Here is a 13,900-nt window from a genome sequence, read left to right on the forward strand (position 1 = left end):
CGCTTTATTTGTAGTGTCTCTGCTCAGCAGTGAATCACTGTTCTTCAGTGCATTTCTTAGCAGAGCAAGAGCCCCCTGGGTATGCAAAACACCTCCCACAGCTACTCGAGAGCCTGGGAAGAGCTGTGCCTTACAAAGTGAGTTCCAGATTCGTTATAGGCTTCTCAGGCTCTGGTGGCTTTTAGGAATGGTCTGAGAGAGATAACTAAAGGCAGTGCTGGTGTTGGAGGGGTAGGCGGTTTTCATGCAAAAGCTCCCTTGCCACTACGCCCAAGAGCATATCAAAATGAGGACAGTTACCAACCTTTGTGCAGACAAGCCCCACAAAAAAATCAAAATTGATGTCAGTATTAGACGCTGCTAGAGTACGTGCAGATACAGGCAGGGTTCTGGAGCACAGCAGTAAAACAAACTACACCTTTCTTTGCTATACCACCCTTGGAGTAATCACCTTAAAAAGCTCAAAAAAGACGACCCATTTGCTTAGCCTGTTGGGGGAGCCTAAGCCTTTCTTAGTGACTGGGATTACATGTTTCAATCCACAATGTGGAGACAGATTCCAGGGAAAGGGGTCTGGGGAGGATCAGGCTTGATACAGGTGCTGCAGCTTGAAACACAAAGTAAAGCCGTCCAGCTGCACGTCAAACGCAGGCATACATGGGGCAAGGTCTGGCTTTTCTGCAGGGCTGGTAACATGAGCATTCACATCACTCGCTGCCTTTGAAGCTTGCAAAATCCATAATGGCCACAAAGTGAACGTGTAGCGACTACACTTCAATTACCAAAGGCTGGTCAAGTACCTGCCTTTATTCTTTCCGGTAACAAAACTCCCATCAACTTCAAAGGCCCCAGGGTTTACTCCACTCTACGAATGCTGTCCATTGAAATCAGTGATGAAAGCCTGGGATGAGGTATTTTAGCTTCTAAAGGTGCAGACAGAGAGGCAGGACTGAGCTCTGATGATGAGGCTCTACAGCCTGGATTTGCTCTGCAGCTTCATGTTAATAAACTAAGGTTGATGTGCCAACTAGTAAACTGTCGCAGAACTCCATGGATACTTTCTGAAAATACCCTAGTTCACATGAATTTCAATAGGAGTTAGGTATCCAACCTGCTTTGCTGCTGTTAGAAAAACCACTAAGCACCTGCTTGTCTTTTTAGGCATGTCAATCCCTTTGAAATTCTTGCTTTGACCAGATCAGAGGCTTGTACAGCACCAGGCTGCCCGGTGGCAACCTTCAGTTCCCACTAGCAGGGTTTTGACCACAAATAGGGACTCACAGTCAGGCTGCTCAGGATGTTTCTCAACCCACTTACTGGCTTTACAAAACTCTTTCCCAAGTTCTTGGGTAAGTGAACCATGAAGTTGGACATGAGTCACCGGACTTTAAGTTATGCACATGAAAGCTTTGAAACATGTTATATTCATCCAAACATCAACTGTTTTCACAGTGTTTATGATATTAGGAGCCTTTTTGTTCATGAATGTACTTGTTTGCTTAAAGTGAATAACCGATACTTTGTGACTGAAGAATGCTGTACGTGCCTTTTTATAAAGAAAGTTTGCCAGTTTGGAAAGCTTGCCTTGCAATGAATTGATAGGTTTGGAAAGGTCAGAAAGAATATTTGATCCTTTAGTCTGATTTCTTACATACATCCCGCAAGCTATTGTCACACTTGTGTTAAGACCAGTATCTTCAGTTCCACAGAAATATAATTTCTACTAGTCAAAGTCCAGAACGGCGTCCAGTCTGACACCACGAGTGTGGTATTCGTTATTTTCACTAGCACAGTTGCTTTATGCCTATTACTGAGCAGGCAGATAAATGAGAGCTTCCCTAGTTATGTTCAAATGTCAATATTATTGAGGGGCAGGATTTCAGAAGGAGCTGTCTGTTGTGGGTGCAGCTGTTTGTCTGGAAAGACCTCTGTCTGTATTTTTCACCCACAATAAATTGCAGACACAGATGTTGCTGGTTAGTATCTGCCAACCTGTCTGAACTTGTAAAGCAAGTAATTAATTGCTGAACTATTAGTATTTATGGTTTATTTGAACTGAGGGCACACCATCACACCCTCAGAAACGAAGGCTCAGCTGAGGTTTAGCTGAAAATCAAGCCTTCAGCATTATCCAATGGTCTTTTCATCCTTAAAGGAGAAATCACCACTCAGCCTCAACTTAGGTGAATCCTATGCTATTGCTGTGGCCCTAGAGGGTGTTTTGATCTCTGCTACGTTTCACTATGTTGCGAAGGAGACCGGATGCTACAGCTGCATCTGGAGAGCCTGGGAGTGCATTTCAGTAGATCGGGGTGCTTAACCAAGGGATGCATTTGGAGATGGTAGCACAGGCCTGGAGAACATGTGCAGTCTCAGATACTGAAAGGGTCTTCTCCTAGACAATGGCAGTAAGCTTGCAGGAGATCACGCTGCTATTGGGTCATCCTAAGAGCGCAGGGAGAGGGAAAACCCACTTTTTATTGTTGGCCATTGTACCTGATGTGCTGGAGGGAGAGGGATCTACAAAGCAAAATGTGAGCAAAGGTTTTCTTAACTGTGTGTGGCGGGGGGAGGGTTTGCCTTTGTTTTGTTCTTGTTGCTAACAACGTCAGATGGGTCTAACTTTCCAGCCTGCTCAGGATGAGACAAACAGCCAAGGAAGCATCAAAGTGAATGGGTGTTTTTTGATCAACGTTGGAGAGAGTTTGTTTTCTTTCTCCACTTGCCCAATGACACACTAACTTGGATGACTGGTCTGTGACAGAGCTGGTTGGAAAATGTTAGTGGAAAAATGCAGAAAAAGAGCAAATATTTTTACAAATGGTAGTGACAATATTTTTACCTTTGGTCAATCCAAATCAACAGGAAATTTTTTTCAGTACAAGCAGTTTGAAACTCACTATTGCCAAAATGTATACAAGGGGTGAATATGCATGAACACTGGTTAAAAAAAAAAAAAAAAAAAGGGTGTTCCTGGGATGAATATGCAGTAAAATTGCATCTAATCTAGTAGCTGGAACATATTATTAGCAAGATTCCTCTCCTACCCAGTGGTTCATGTATATGCCTGCCCTTTGCACAGTGTTTTCTTTTAGAAAAGAGCTGTGAAGGAGACAGCTTGCAGAAACACATGCTGGTCCAAGCACTTGTGTACACATAACCATCCCCAATGGCTAGCTTGCAGCCCTCTCTAAAGACAGCTTTAAAAAACTGGTGGACTTTTAGAATTAAGGCAATAAATGCCATCCTAATTCTGTCAGCAGGTTTCCTAGTAGGCACCTTGCCAATCAGGAACTGAAGGAAAACTTCCCTGGCATCAGTTTGAGGAAGGACAGTTACTCTAGGAACGTTGTTTCCCAGCTTGTCTCTGGCAGCTCCCCAGCGCGCTGGCAAAGCCTCTTCATCTGCCAGCCCACCTTCTGCTTCTTCTCTAACAGGAATGAAAAGTCATCCCCGAGGGCTTGTACCTGTATAACCTCCTCAGACACACAACAAAGAGAGGCTTCTCTCTCTGCAAGCACCTAAGAAGGAATAAACTTAAATGCTTGTGATGAGCAGGATGTCCCTTGGGTTATACACACATACATGGCTTTTTGCCTTCTCCATTAAGAAAGCCTAGTAAAATATATACAGTTTGAACTATTATTGTTTGATAAGATAGGTTAATACTAACACAGACCAAAAGCCCTGTAAATCATAGCGTCATTAGAAATTTCATGAGAACCATGAGTTTCGACGCATAAAATTGAAATTTCAGATGAGGAAGAGAGCACATGAGTGTGCGAATAATTTTACCATATAGAAAAGCTAGTAGAAATTCTTACCACTTTAAAATATTGATAAGGTTTTCTATCATATTTCTAATGGATGACAAAATGCAAAATTTGGGGGGTTTTTTTGCATTTTTGTTAGCTGTTATAAAAATATAAAGCCAGAATCCCGATTACACTGTTTTTTCTTATCCTTTTGGAATTTTCCCTTTGCGATCTCTAGTGTTTCTCTTTACCTAAACTGAAATTAGGGCTGTAGCATTATTACTACGTATTTAGTAGTTCTAGAGAGTAACTTCTGACTAGCCTGATTATAAAATACTTTCCATGAAAATAAACGCAGTCTCATTTTTGGTAGGACTTATATTTAAAAGAAATATGTACAAACTCAACTAAGTGCCTTTGATAAACAGTTCGGGGCTGCTGATTAATTGGAACTAAAAACAGATGAGAAAATTAAACATATGTTCTTATTCACGCTCCCTGGAGGATTTGTCAGGGAGCTTGGCATACATTAATAATTGCTTGGAATAGATGTAATAGCTCATCTTGTAGTTTTGCACACACAAAACAATCAGTCAATATAAAGAGCATGGTGTCATCTGTCTTTGTTAATTAGGGATCTCAAATGCCTTTCTTAATAAAGGCTAATAATTAAGATACAACTAGAAAGGAAGCACTCAGATGTGGTTTTGCCACCTCAGGGTCCATTAGCAGCAGGAGGAAGAGGGTAGGTCTTTCCAAAATTGAGAGATACTTTGAGTCTGCAATCTTTTTTGGCACTAGATACGTGTTCAGACACACAGCATTTGCTGCCGGCTGCTCCACGGGGACCGTGCTCGGGCCGGCTGATGGTCGACCCCTTCTACCTTCAGCGCTGACTACGTTAACATTTATTGAGACTCCACTGGGTAATCCGGACACCTACAGCCAGTTCTTAAGACACTTTTGCTGACGCTCTGGCACCAGCATTTCTAAGCATATCGGACATAACTCTTTGAAGGAATACGCTCTGCTTTAGGTTTCGTCCGTGTGTCCCTGTTGATCACTCACCTTCCCGGGTGCTCCTGGAGTACCTGGTAGACGCTAATCTGGAACGTCTCGTTATCAAAGCGCTCGCGGATGTAGTCCTTATATATCCTGAACTCGGCAGCGGTCACCGCTTCCCCCTCCGGGATTCTGGAGAGATCAAACCTGAACTCGCGGTAGTGGCAGCGCTGATGGTGAAACTCGCGGTCATGCTCCACTGGAACGGAAAAACAGCCCATTAGCCACCTGCGTTGTTCGCTCTCCCCAGCCACCAAACATGCTGTGAGTCGCCACAACAGAGCAAGCAGGAATATCTGATCGCGCTATCTCACTCCGCTGTTTGGTTCGTTAAGGCACCTATGAAGTACATGACCGTATCAGGGTTATTATAAGTATAGATCTGTTTATTAGACTCTTTGAAACAGTTTTATAACTGGCTGGTATAGGGTGTGGGTGACCGTTGTCTTTTAATGCTTTTGGCAGCTTCGTACTTGACAACCGACTCTGGACGCTTGCCACCGATAACGGCCAAGCTGCTGTGTGAAGGATCTCAAAGAAACAGATGGGGCTTTTCAGAAGTGCTGGTTCTCGCCCTAACTCTGCTTATGAAAATTAAACACACCCACACGTGCGCACAAATTCCAGTCCTTGAGCCTCTTTCCATGCTGGTGACCCACACCCTGAGCCAGCGGGAACCAGAGTCCCGCTCCGCAGGGCTGAAGCTTTCATCTAAAAGCATCTTTGGTGATCAGGGCTGTGAAGCAAATGTTCCAAGCGAGCAACTTCTTCAGTCCACCAACAGCCCCTAACAGTGACCTTGCAATAACAAGAGCTGCTAGATTCCTCCGGTACATGTTGGGGCAGCCCGTTATGCCAGCGAGTGATAATCCTGCCTGTCATGCTGATCTACAACTGGTTGTCTTGTGTAACGCTGCTCTCGTGAATAGTGAAGCAGATGGTTAGTGTTGTGAGGAAACAAAGATTTCAAGACTGTCCTCCAATAAGCTTCCCCAACCCTGCCGGCAACGGGGAGGAGAAGTGTCAGCGCCCCATCCAAACACATAAAAGCGAAGCACCCTTCTCTGAAGAAATTCCAAATTAAACAGACAAGTCAGACAAAGGAAAATGGGGAAACAGAGGTATGAGGGGGTGAACCACCTCGCCCGAGGTCACACAGCATGTCGTTTTGAGAGCCGAGGTTTGAACCAAGGGCTTCCCCAATGTCCCAGTTCCCTTGTCTGTCCACTTGACCTTCCTGCAGCTCGAACGCACAATTCAAGTAGTTAGCTCTGAGGTTTTCTTGGCAAAGAATGTGTGTCTTTCTACAGGCCCGATTCTCTTCTGGCAGCAGTAAATCCATTGTGTAAATCCATTGACTTAAATGGAATTACTCCTGAAAAAGAGGAGTTTCGAGCCCGAGTCTGTGAAGCGCTATTTAAATTTAGTGCTACACCGCACAAATGTGCACTAGCATCAGTGATTAAGCACACACAAGTCCCTCCCTCGTGGTGGGGATGGAGCGTGGAGAGTCTCCTGGAACCACCAAATGTTCAAACGCACACACAGGGCAGGTTCGATAATGTTTTACTGGCCGAGATTCAGCAGCTGGCTACAGACTCCCCTTCATCTCGCACGTTATTTCTGCTGGGAGCGCAGGGCTCTCCGTTGGCCGCTGTATGATAGCTGCTCAGGGATATAAATACTTCAAAGTTCTTGCTAGTAGCTGGGATTCATCTTAGAGGAGTGTTTTAGGCATTAAACCCCTAAGCTCTCCAAGACAGAGGCAATTAAGTTCAGCAAATGCTTTTATAGGCTGGGCAGTCCTAGCAAGCATCGGATGAACAATGTTATTGTTCCACTCCTAGCTCTAACATCTAGTGCAGCCTTAAGAAGATCACTTAGTCTCGCGTACCCTCAAGTGGGGCATATTGTGAATATTTGTCAGTGTTCGTAAAGCACTTGGCAGGCTAAAACTGCCCTGTAAGTGTTAGCAACGCTATTAAATGCGCCTCAACCGCTTTCTTCCCAAATATTCCCAACAGAATAAGATACAAAGAGTATGATTTCAGTCTCAAAGGAATTTGTTCATGCCTAAATGATAGAGGGGAGTAAAAAAATATTTTAGTATGGAGCAGCTCCTTTAACCACAACTATAGAAGAATGAACATGGGTGTTTTTAATTATATTACAGATAACATCACCAGCACGGTGTATTTCAGAGCTCTAACAGTAGGACATACATATACAATTTGCTTCCAAAAACATGGGATGGCTGAATTTTCAAAGAAAGGTGGGTATACCTTCTCAGTGTACACATGCAACGGCAACTCTGTTGGCCCACACCAGTCACTAGCTGTGCTTTGTATGTGTAGCCTGACAACAAACACACGAAGATAAAACTTTTTCAGGTGCTGCTAGAGCCCACAGTGATTTCCACTCTAGAGCCCTAGAAAAATGTGTCATATTAGTCTGAAAAATTAATGGGTCAGGGTCATAAAATAAAGATCCCTGAAGTCTGAACTTTCCCATGCTTTGCAGATGTTTGGATATAGGGTTTTGGGTTGAGCCATCTTTAGTGTTAAAGCAAACATTCCTGTGGCTATAGTCATTAAGATCATGAAAATATGTGGATATGTAACTGAAGAAAGAATCCCAAGAAACCCTTCAACTCAGTGTTTATTGTTTTTCCCCTTTTTCTTTGCACTCTGGACCTATCTGCTGACCCAGAAGTAACAAATCCTTTCAGAACTAATTTATGAGAAACACTGACCCTGAATCAACATCTGTTAGATGACTGCAGTAAATCTTATTACATAATTAAACACCAAAATCTATGTTAAAATATCGTTAAGGGTCTGACTTGAACTCATAAAAGCAAGACTCTTCATTATGAAGGTTGAAATCCTATCCTTAATTCATGCTGCTGTGCTTTGGTATTTGTGAACATATGGTACACTGTATATGATCATGCACTTTTTGTAGACCCCAGTAATACCTTAAGCACAACAGCATGAGGCAAGCAGGGGAGTGCTCAAGAAGTCGGAGTTTCCTGGGTTTGACGGGTGTTAGTCAGGCCTTTGACAATACTGCAGAAGGGTTGTTTCCAATTAATTACCTGAGGAGTTTGAATAGGGGAGTGTTTAAAAAAAAAAGGAGGGGGGCAATGGTATTTTAAAAATGTTCCCTGAAACAGTCAAGAGAATTGCTACAGCACTCTGAGTAGGGCTACTTTCTCCATTAAGTCTATCGAGTCTGTGATCCCTATGGACACAACATACCATAATAAGAAACTTCTGGTCATTCTTAAAGGACTTAATCTCAGTTGTTCATCAGCCATTTGAAAAGCTCCCTTAGAAGTCATCACAGAATACGAAAATTTGCTGGATGTAGTTCATAGTCTGTTTGCCCAAAGAACTTAAAACTCATATCTGTCCTAGGTTCACAGTTCTTGCAAAGCGTTACCACCCAATGGTTTTTGGCTAGTGGTTTTAGTATAGTTCCTACTGGGGAGGCTCCTAATTTCAAACATTGGAAATTCTAGCTCAGCAAGTGTCACAATTCAAATGCCTTGGCAAGGCAGCTGCTTGGAGAGGAAGCCAAAGCTTTGGATGTGGCATCAAAGGACGTAAAATAAGAGAAGGAAGAACACCCCTGAAAAATAATTCTGCTATGAAACAAGACAGTGTGCCTTAACTGTGAGAAAACAGTGGATTTCTTCCACTGAAAGAAACAATTTAAAGTGACTCACAGGTGACTGCATGCGTAAATGCACCTCTCCATTTCTAGAAGCAGTCTTCCACTTTGGGGGTATAACCTCTGCATACAAATTATGACCTAATTTAACATAGGGCTCAAAATCTGCCGGTGCAAAAGAGCTGTCGGACCAAAAGCAGCATGCTAAGTGTGGCAGTTAATCGTGACTATGCTAGGTGGTAATCATCAGATGCTCCTATTGGTATTGTCCTTTTGGCTAAGGAAAGTCCAAGAAGACGAGGCTCTAGAGCTGCACCACGGAGATGGACAACAGATTCCTGAAAGTATAAGCAAAAACGACAAAAAGTGTGCAGGGCAATTAAGGTGATCCAAACCGAACAAGCACGTAGTCTTAGGTTAGTGGTTATCAGTAAATTTGCCACACCTTTGTTGCAAATATGCAAGTACACTCAGCATCTTTGAAAGTCTGGCCTTGGCTATCTGTCCACAATCTGAATACTGCACAAACAGCAATCATCCATCTGATACAGACAGGGCTTCTGATCTCCCCGAAGTCTTTTGTTTCTCCAAACCCACTCTGTTGTGGCTTTGCAGTGATGCAAGAGGAGGCAATACGGCATAGTTGTGCAACAACAGTGACGGTTAAAAGAAAACATGATGGATGCATGTGCTGAGGTGTGAGGCAGCCAAGTATCCCATGCAAAAATATGGGAAAAGTGAAGATAAAATGCCAAAGAATCTCTGGTACTTGTTTTGACATGCCCTAAAGTGTACTCTTTTTTTATAAGGAGAAAACATTATAGTGGTTAAAATTTAGAACTGATGGCAATACAGCTGAAACCAGGACCAAAAAGGAAGACTAGGTAGAAAAGCCAGTGATCCTGTTTTAACACCCCAGGGAGCCCAAACTTCTAAAGCAGATGATACACCAGCAGAACGCTAGGAAAATTAACTCATCCTATGTTTGGTCATTTTCACAACAAAATATGTTGAGACCATAAACTGGGTCCCAATTATTTTAAACTCCTTTCTAAATCACTACTGATAAATTAAAAGCTGATCTGAGCTAATGCTGCAGTTGTTAGTTGGACCACTGGTTTTGTCATACGGACTGATGGTAGTCAAGGCACGACCATGACAGCCAAGATTTAGGTTTAGACACAGCTTGCAATAGTTATATTATTCCTGTCTACACAGGCCAAAGAAACCATAAAGTTTTAGCTTTTGTACCAAGTGCAGTAGCACTACGTCAATCATTAATGCTCTCTGTTAAGCAAAGGACCAGGAATATCATAGCAATAATTTTCTAAGAACGACTGTGCTAAAAAATAATTATTACAGAAGTGATAAAGAGCTAATCCAAACCCCAGGGAAGTCAACAGAAATACTTCCACTAACTTCAAGGGGCCCCACTTCTTCCATGTAAGGATCTACTCACCTACATATTTTTATGCTCTTGTTTTCTGAAGAGGTAAGAAAACTCTTTTTCACAAGCAAAGTAAATACAAGATGAATAGATTCTGAGCTCAGGGATGCCGAACTGAAAACTAGTAATCCCATCCTCCTTCTCCCTGAAACGTTTGGATGATGCACTTGGAATGTATTTTGAATACTTACAAAATAAATGTTTACATTCTCCTGTTAATATTTTCACCTGATAATATGTTAATTTTTATAAGGCACTTTAAGAATAGTTATCTCACTAATTGTAGTGAGCACAAGTGGAATAATTACATTATTATCACATTGAAAAATTAGAAAGCTACTTGTTTCTAATTTACAATGAAAAAAAAAAGCACCAAAAGGAATGTGCGCTAGGGTGTCTGTAACTTCTTTACTCCCAAAAAAGGCCAGAAGGGATTTTGTAAAGGACTTTAATCTCAAATAGATTAAAGGTCCTGAATTCCTGAGACTGAAAGATAAGTCAAAGGAAAATAGATTCCAAAAGACAACACCCCCTCGCGCAGCCTCCAAGCGCTGCGAGAGACGCAACTTCAGAGGCATCGGCACAGTTGCCTGCAAAACCTGCCGGAGATCCGGAGGCCAAAGAAAAATCTGTCATGCTCTGGCATCAAGGGCCTGTCTAGCAGCTCTTGCTAGTCTACCTGTGCCTGCCTGACACCAGCGACTGAAGAAACAATGTAGGTGAGTTTAGTGAGCAGGAAAGTCGTTGTCTCCTTTTCCTCTGATCATTGCAGATCTATAGAGAATGAACACTGTTTTTGGAGGGATCCCTACAGGCTGGCTGGCTTGTCCAGTGAGCCCGTGGGCTCGAGCCTTACTGGTTTCATGAAAGAGCAAACTACCTTTTGAGTTGCACTGCTTTAATTCATCAATGCAAAATCTTGCTTGAATATTCTTAGAAAAATTAGCTTCAATTATCTCCATAACTGCCCATAAAGATCCAGGTCACTTGGATGCACTTCACAGAATCTTCCTTGCGTCACCTCTGAGTGGAGCACAAGGTTTCTCAGGCACTGGCTGGTTGGGACCACCAGCTCCGCCTGTGAGCCATGATTGTCTTCAACCTATTAAGTGCAGGCTGCTTTGCAAAGGAGAGGTCCACTCCTGTTGCATGCCTCTGCTGCCTCCCTTGTGGAAGGGACTCAGCTGAAAAATAACTTCTCTGTCCCCAGATGGGTTTTCAGCAGGATCACATCCGTAACCTGGCTCACTGCATGGCCACAGGTCCCAGCAGAAGGAAGGGGGGACCCTCCAGCTGCAGCGGGAGGGACGGCAGGGCTATCCCTGGACTTTGGGTTTGTAGCAGTAGTGAAACTGCACTGTAAATTTTCAGGATGCTGAATATGACACCTCTTGATAGGATTCTAATGAACAGGGATTAAACGTTCCCTCTATAAATTGCATTTCTTTGTCTCTAAATTGGTGGACAAAATCATGTCACTTATGAAATACAGGTCTTTTCTCCTTGTGTTAGTGAGCTTCAGGAAGGAGGAAACCAATTAGGGGTAGGGTCCAGCAGTGTCTGTAGCTGAAAAGACCTACTGGGCCCAGTGGGAATCCTGATTGAGCAAGAAGTGCAAGGTCAGTCCCTACATTTTTCTAAGAAAGAGAGGGAGTATAATGAAGATTGCAATAATGTCATGCCAAGCCACAGTCTGCTAAGGCACATGTTTCCCTCCTCATTGTGCTTGACAGCAAGAGTTACAGGGGCAGTTGCAGTAAATTTATGATGGCAAGAGTTTGGGATTGTGAAGTGCTGTGATTGGTTTTCATTTGCTTCATCCTCTTGGCTAAAAAATTTACATGCTGACATCAGGGAGCTAAAGCAGCAGTTAAAGAAATGCTTAAAGAAATAGTTAAAGAATATAAATTGGGAGCCCTATAAATGGTATAGAGCAAACGTCCTGGATTGTGCAAAACTGAAGTGAAAACATTGTTTTTCGTAAAAGTGCTAAGACAGTATTTGGAGGGTTTTTTTACACTGGGTATCTGCAGCTCTCCAGCTGATCTAAAACCTACTGCAGATTTCTGGAGAAACCTAAGGAAAAACAAATGCACCCTTGATTTTGGGCTGTGAGATAAGCTTACTAGAAAAATACTCTGTGGTTTTTATATAATTCAGTAATGCATCCCATCATCGGGAACTGTCCCTATCTGCCACTTCTCAAAACACAAGTTCTGAGTAATACTACTATTAGCACCCTGGTAGCACCCACATTTAGCCACGTGCCGTGCCTGTGTCTGCGGAGAGTATTTGATTCCTTATTCCATGGCCTGATTTGGATTTGCCCTTGCCGACATTTGCTCCGCAGCTGGTTCAGGAGCAACCTCAGTGCTGGCTCCTCTGCAGGAGCACTTCATTTGGAGGCCTCTGCGCCAGCAGCCCGTCCCTTCGGCACCGCGGTGTAGCCGAGCGCCGACTTCCCGTGGCACTGCAGGGCATCCCTTTTGCTGGAGGCTGCCACGGGCGGTGGGGGACCCACCTGCTTCCAGCCACTTTGGAGTCATCTGGGCTTGAAGTGCTGATGAAAGAGACCTTGAATCAAGACTGGAAACTTTGGTGGGCGACCCAGATGTGGGCAAAGGCTCCCTCTCGCTGGTCAAACAGGCCACAGGGGGATGAGGCACGTTCAGCTGCGGGCCCAGGCGCCACAGGGCCACCGAGCTCATCCGTCAAAGCCCTCTCTGATCATCTCCTTCCCCTCCATCCTTTGGGAAAGGCCTGCGCTGAACCAGCACGGTGCCCAGCAGCTGGGGGTTGTTTAAGCAAAGGTAGTCACTCGCTGAGTCTCAGTGCTAATGGACCCGTTTTACAACTGGGTAAAAGGAGGTCAAGGTGACAAGCTGTTTGTCGCATGGTAAATTCAGAGTGTGGCAAGGCTAAGTCCTGCCCTGTCTACTGGTGTAAATCAGGACTAATACATTAATTTCAAATGAGATCAAAACCAGGCTCCAAAAACACTGATCCCCAACCTCAAGAGTTTAGAAATACTTCAGCGCTCACGGCTGCAAAGCGATCCAGCGTAAGCATTTTTGTTATGAAAGGGAGGGGGAAAAGCCCTCTGGAGTTAATATTCGTCCTTTAACCATCACTTCATTTTTTCAGCTTTCAGCATGAAGGTGGTGTTGCCAGCAAGACCACCTAGCCACAAATCCAGCAGGGAGCTTCCAAAATTCTTCTAAACACTGACTCCTTGTTATAAATTCAAAAGTGGTAATAGCAACAGTGCATATCACATCTGTGCCAGGGTCCGGGCCTGGGAAGGAGCAGTCTCCCTGTTGCTGAACAGAACTTGGAAAGATCCTTTCAGTTCACACATGTATCGGCATTAGCTATTTCTTTGTCAACAAATCCCTTAATACATACCCTTTCTATCATGTACAGATGTCCAAAAAATAATGGAATACTGTACTACAAGATTAAACACTTTAATGTCAGCATATGTGTTGCATGACTCTGAACAATGGTATCATTGTGCGTGTACAAACAGCGGGTAGAGGGAAGATGGGTTTAATTATCTCCGACGCAGCAGCAAGTTCTTCCTGCATAAATTGAACTTCAGCTAGCAAGGCCTGCGCACAGCAGAGATTAGTATTTTTTCTAACAAACTGCCTAGGCCCTTTCTGATGTTCTTCCAGGGTTAGGTTTAGTGTCATAATCACTTCAAGCAGGGCTTAGAAGAACGATGCGGTGCCACCTGGTTTCCTGCAAGTGGTGCATCCAAAGGAGCGCGCCGGGCTGAGGCTGCCAGGAATCGCCACATCCTGGCCGCATCCGTGTGCTACCCAGGAGGCTCTGAATTTTAAATTCCTTAGGATGGTAGATGGCAAAGGGAAAATGCAATAATCAGGAGGGCATGGACAGAGAGGAGTGCCTGCTGCCTTGTGCATTTGAAGACCTTCTTCTATTGGGATTTCATTGT

The 13,900-nt window shown here is 43.7% G+C and overlaps 1 protein-coding gene across 2 annotated transcripts in view; it reads right to left on the bottom strand.

The window, feature by feature from the left end:
- BMP7 (bone morphogenetic protein 7) overlaps positions 1 to 13,900 on the bottom strand; it is a 49,360-nt gene that overhangs the window by 18,954 nt on the left and 16,506 nt on the right. For both annotated transcript variants that reach the window (XM_068912216.1, XM_068912215.1), the window contains one exon: positions 4,824 to 5,016. In XM_068912216.1, the coding sequence (XP_068768317.1) occupies positions 4,824 to 5,016 (193 nt within the window). The remainder of the gene's footprint in view (positions 1 to 4,823; positions 5,017 to 13,900) is intronic.

The sequence above is a fragment of the Struthio camelus genome, chromosome 18, assembly GCF_040807025.1.
Source record: "Struthio camelus isolate bStrCam1 chromosome 18, bStrCam1.hap1, whole genome shotgun sequence".
Taxonomy (NCBI): domain Eukaryota; kingdom Metazoa; phylum Chordata; class Aves; order Struthioniformes; family Struthionidae; genus Struthio; species Struthio camelus.